At 51.6% G+C, this 5,909-nt stretch overlaps 1 protein-coding gene across 1 annotated transcript; it reads left to right on the forward strand.

The window, feature by feature from the left end:
* Positions 1–1,934: 1,934 nt before the first annotated feature.
* Positions 1,935–3,925, forward strand: BBK36DRAFT_1155749 (hypothetical protein; the record flags this gene model as incomplete). The annotated part of the gene is made up of 2 exons (XM_024893861.1): positions 1,935–1,969; positions 3,805–3,925. 2 exons carry the CDS (start codon positions 1,935–1,937, stop codon positions 3,923–3,925), a joined length of 156 nt encoding a protein of 51 aa, XP_024754287.1.
* Between the last annotated feature and the right edge of the window lie 1,984 nt (positions 3,926–5,909).

Raw genomic sequence — 5,909 nt, forward strand, 5'->3', positions numbered from 1 at the left:
AGTTGTAGGACTTACGTCCTCGTAGGTAGGTACTTCGTTAGGCACAGCTTTGTCTCATTGCTCCTTGCAATTCGCCACTGCGGCTCGTGCAGCTTGGGGCCGAAAGTGAGATGTCTTTTGTTGATTGATTGCCCAAAGTGTACTTGCAGACCTGGGGTTTATGACAAGTTCCGGGTGTGCGGCTGGTTAGCCGACGATGCTTCCGCAGCAGCAAGCTTGAACCACAATCTGCCTCTACAGGGGAGTTGACATTACCTAGTACTTGACACGGAATAGCACAGTTGTGAAGGAATAGTAAAACATATCCGTCCAGGAATAGGAGCAAACCGGGGACAAGGACAGCAAGCGCAGCCGGCACAACTGACCGAGAAGCTCGACCTCTCACGGCCTTCGCCTCGAGCCTGTTTGCATTGATATTGATACTTGATGCTTGCTTTGCCGTCGGAATACAGTACGAAAGTACATACATACGGTACGTACATGGAGGATTAGCAGGGCCGCTCAGTTTCTAGAAGACTTCTGTTGCAGCGGGACGAATTCGAAGCTACCGTTTCGGGTAGATGCGCTATGCCCAGTATGGCCTGGCGCCTGAGCTGCGAGGACCGCAATGTAAAACCAGTTCCGCAACGGGACTAGCCGGAGGGAGACACCTAATGCAAGGCGGGAAAAGAAGGAACTTAAAGTAGCGCCTGGACTGTGGATTTTATCGGGGACGGGACCTTTTTGGATGCAGCTCTTGGGAATGGTTGACGTGCTGTTTTCTCCATGGTGCCGTAGGAGGCAGTAGGAAGAACTCAACCTACCACTGGTAGGTAGCATCAGACAGTAGGGGTAGTATCTGGCTCGTTTGAATGTCCCGCCGTTTACTGTGATGCCGTCTCCTCGGGTCGCCCCTGGATTTGATATCTCCTTTATCTTGGGCCCGTCACCCGATCATCCTAGACATGAACCGAATAACAAGCGACAGAGACGGGATGGAAAAAGAAAAGACGAAGCCCAAGAAACAGCCACCAACCGGGAAAAAAAAAAGAAAAAAAAAGGAAAAACAAAAAGAAGAAAGAAAAAGTGCCGCTATTCCCCCTTTGCTCCCTGGGAGGAGCCCTGTCTTACCCGGCCTGGAGCTCCGGGGAGCTGATGCCGGCGCGACGGAAGGGCTCTGGAACAAGCAAGGCGGGACCTCCACCAGCAGCAGCAGCTCTCCCAGGACTTGCAGGACTTGCAGGACCCTGCATGCACAGCTACATGCAAGGTACATGCATGATCGGGGTGCAAATACCGTTCCCGCGCGGACGGTGCCTGCAGGAAACAGGTACCGTCCCCGTTCCTGGACACGGGGGGGTTGGTGCAGGCAGAAGAGGAGCCTTTGGTAGCATCTGCTGCTCCACTCATGAGGCTCTCATCAGGGCGTGATATTGTACTAGACTAGGTAAGCTGCCTGTAAAGTGCGGCCTGTCAGGACCTTTTTTAATTTTTTCTTCCAGGTTCCTCGTCCCTTCAATTCCTAGCAGAGGCCGAACCAGGTACACGGTGCCCGGAGAATGCCTGTGCTTGCCGGCCGCGGACAAATTGGTACATTTAGCCTTGACTTATTTCGCTCTTATCCTTCTTTTGCGGATGGGAAGATGATGGATCGAGGCTTGGGTCAAACGTTGTTTCTCGCGTGTCCGGGCTATAATCGAACACGCCACGGCGGTAGTACGCGAGGGCTGCTTGAATTGGATCAGTGTCATCTGAAGTGTTGCTGTGGTTGTACATGCCGTGTGGTGTCTTTGTACGACATGTTGCTGAAGAGATACAGTAACCTATCTATGTACTGTAAGGTGCACGAGTAATAATGCCAGGGCACATGTCTGACGGCATAATGCTACCTGAGTAGCTGACTTGACAGATGGACTGACGGCATCACTGACACGGCTAGGTGCCATTAATAGATCATGAAGCTGCTGCGGTGCCTGGCGGAAGTGCCCGTGTACAGTATGGAAGCGACAGTACATACATGCAATTCCATGTAATGCAGACTTACTCGCACTGCACAGCTGGCACAAACTCTCGATACGAGGGCACCCTCTTGCAGCATGAATAGAGTTGAAGCCCAGCGTTTTGGGTCGGGCTGACCAGGCCCAGGGAGCGGCGGCGTGAAGCTCGCCTCGACTTGCCGCTCACCTCGAGCTGGAAGCGACTGGACCCGACCAGACCAGCTGGGGCGATTGATGGGACCACCGCAGACTTGATGCTTCAGCGCCCCGGACGGGCTGCCTCGGGAGCTACAGTGGCCGCAGCGCCTGTAATACAGCACACCTGCACGGCTTGCACCACCTCCAGCTACTGTGCTACCTGTCGGTGCTACTAGCCCGTAGCTTAGCTCTGGTATGGACCATCTGATGACCAGCATCTCCTGGTCTCCGTCCAGATCCATGATGGCTTCATGTCTTGTCTCCTCCCACACCAGCGATTGAATCAATATGCTTGCGTCTCCACCGTCCGCGCCGCCGACATGGTTTGACCAGGGCTGCAGGTGCTCCACTGTTCCAGGAACGAAAGAGATCATGGGTCTGCATTTTGATTCCCCCCCCAGTGACAGCTGCCGCGGATGCAAGAGCCAGGCCAGGCCCTTGTACAGACCTGCAGCCTCCAGGCCAGGTACATGATGGCATCCCTGCCCATCCCGGCACCCTCCTTTTCCCCTTCCCTTCTTCGCTCCCACAGAGCCGGGCCTAAGACGGGCAATTTTGGGCATTCTCTGGAACAACGTCTTTTTGCAGGCCTGGGATCCCGCCGCCGCCAGACGAGGTACAGTAGGTACGGTATACCGGTACCTTGGGATGCGTTATGTGTCGTTTCTTGTGTTTTCCCTGCTCCAAGGTTCCTTTTTTTTCTTGGGGTTTTTGTTTGCATCGAGAGGAAGAGGAAACAGGACGAGTGTCGTCGCCAACTCAATACAAAAAGGCTGCCTCCCTCCCTCCCGAATCTCTTGCCTCCTCTCCATCCAACCACTCCCATTCCTTGACAACAGACAACAACTCTCACTCACTCTCACTCACACACACACACACACACATATAACGCGGATCGTCTCCCTTACAACAGAGCAGCAGCGTCAATCCCTTCGCTCTCTCTCCAGCCAACACAGCGCAAAAGCCACTCTTCATCTCATCTCATCTCATCTCAAGCTCGTACACCTTCCAGGCCAGGTCCAAACCAAATCCTCGGCCCCACAGACACACACCTCGACTCTGCTCACTCTCACTCACGAATACGGCACACACCCCAATATCCACACAGTTTCTCGCACCAGCGTCAGGTACCCGTCTCTTAGCGGCGTATCCGATTCCCATCCACCAGCGACCAGACTTGTGCGCTCCCGTTTAATTAATTACCAAGCTTGCCGTTCGTCAACAAGGGCCCCTATTCCCTCGAAAGGCTGTTTGCTTCATCCATCCATTTATTTATTCCTCTCGCTCCCCGCCCTCCGGTTTCTTGGTTTCGACCATCGCCTTTTAATCCGTTCCGTCCTTTTGCCTTGTTACACTCTTTACTGCGCGCCGGCGTCCACGCAATACACCACAGTCCACTCCTTTGGCTCTTGAAACGACTCACTCTCTCGACCTACCTTGATCTAATACGCCGTCTGGCATTTCACGCTCTCTCGCACACACACACACACACTCAGCTGCTTCGTCATCCATCTTTTTGACAAACATTCCAAACACTGCTTCATACTACTACACTTTTAATGTAAGTTGACGAAGAAGACTCCTCGCCCTCTACCGCCTCCCTCCTTGCTAACAAACATACCCTCTGCAGAACCTCACCCTCACACACCACCGTCAAAATGATTGAGTCCTGCTCCAAGCCCACCAACTTCGGCCGTGGCGCCTACGACACCACTGGCCTCCCCAAGCCCCCTCCTCCTCAGCCTCAGTAAATGGGGACTGCGACCTCACGGGATTCGGCAACAAGATGCGACTCGCGTTCTCCTCCTCCTCTTCTTCGTCTTCACCTGTTCCCGGGGCCCAGTCGCAAGCGATGGGGCCTCGCATAATACTTCTTAATACTTCTCTCTTAATTCGCACTCTCGGGGACTCAAACTACGGGATTTCCAAACGACATTCGCCGTCGACCAACGAAAGAACGCTTCGCACGACTGAACAAGGCCACTTTTCCATTTACTCAGAGGTTTTCCAGATCACCGGCAGTGATCTCGGATGTGTTACTATTCCAACGGGATTTCTTTCTCTTTACACACCAGAGAAACGGCGTTTTACTTAGACGGACTTGCTCACGGGGATTCATTTTCCCCATTTTTTCTTCCCTTCTTCCCTTTCCTTCTCTCCTCTCCCTCGGCGCGGTCTTCTATCCTACCTACCCTTTACCCTTGACAAGGGCGGCACATACTGGAATGCGCGCCAACGATATTGATTGTTTTTGCCTCGCCATATCGCCTTGCTACCATTCCGGGTTCTCGCGGCGATCGAGATGAAAGCAATTCGGGCCATTTCACATCCTCATCTCCAAGGGATATACTACCACGCTGGGGACTACGGAGAGGGCGAGCGAGGGACAGACCAAAAAAGGATGGGGATTTTCTCGGCTTCAAAAGGGTATCTTTTCTGCATATAGACGTTTTTGGGTGACAAATACCTGTTCGGCCCTTCGCGGGGATCGCACCGACGCAGGTACAAGCGGCGGTCGACCAACACATAGTCACTAACCAGTGGTTGGTTGGGAACGCCCTGTTGCTTTTTTTGCTTTCTTTTCCTTTTTTTCAAAATGTACAATGAGTCTGGGGTTGGCGAAGAGCACAACAAAAAATCTTTGAGGGGGCTTTTGGCGGCCAGTGTTGGCAATGGCATGGCCCGAGCTGAAGATGATTGGCTTCGGAGGATACCCCCCTTTTGTTTACAACTCTAGATAGAAACAGATTATAGAATAGACCTTGCTTCGCGGCAAACATGTCATAACATGTTGATTTACCTTTCACGCTCTTGTTCCTTTTTGCGAAACAGAAAGTGACTGACTGTTCATACGATCCAAGGTACCTTGGCGAGACATCTTTCGCTTTTCCAGCTCGTTCTGTTGTTTCGCTTTTGAAGTAGTACTTTTTATTACCCCTTCACATCACAATCACATCCCGTGTCTGTGATGAAACAGCCAGACCAGACCAGGTTCACGGGGTCGGAAATAAGAAGAGAAGAAAAGAGAGAGAGAGAGAGAGATTGATAGGCAAAAGCGCAAGGAAGGGAAAAGAATTTCGCCACGGCAAGGGGAAAAAGCCGTAGGCGAGAGAGAGAGAGACAAACAAGAGACTTGGCAAACTTACATGACGGAGGCGCGGCTAATAGTACGATAACAAAAACAGCTGTAATACTACAAGACCAAGACACGGGAGAGAGAGAGAGAGATGGACCCGCGCGACTTTTTTTTCCTTTTTTTTTCCTCTTTCTCTTTTCTTTCCTTTGGACGATATATTCGAGTTTGCATAACCTGCTTGCCCTTTTTGTGTTTTTTTTTTTTTTTTTTTTTCCTTTTTCTTGAGATAGACAAGGTACTTTTATTTCCGTTTATGTCTTGTCCTATTTTGTTGAGAGTTTAATTTTCATTTTTTTTTCCCCTTTCTTTCTTTGGTTTGTCTGGGGTGAGACTATTGGGCGGGCTAGTTATACGATGGACTCAGATTCATGTACGATTAATGGGGTACGAAATGCAAGGGATTTCCGTTGGACGAGTGCGTGATCATCGATTTGCCCAGTACGTAGTTAGTTAGCTGGCCCTCCTCAGCCGCATCGTCTCAATATGGCTGGACACACTGCACCGATCCCTCATCTCCCTTATTTACCTCCTCCTACCAGGCACGCCCTTCTTTGCTTTTCCCCCATCCTCTTCCCGTCTTCCGCGACGACAAACGATCG

This window comes from Trichoderma citrinoviride (assembly GCF_003025115.1).
Source record: "Trichoderma citrinoviride strain TUCIM 6016 unplaced genomic scaffold BBK36scaffold_1, whole genome shotgun sequence".
Taxonomy (NCBI): domain Eukaryota; kingdom Fungi; phylum Ascomycota; class Sordariomycetes; order Hypocreales; family Hypocreaceae; genus Trichoderma; species Trichoderma citrinoviride.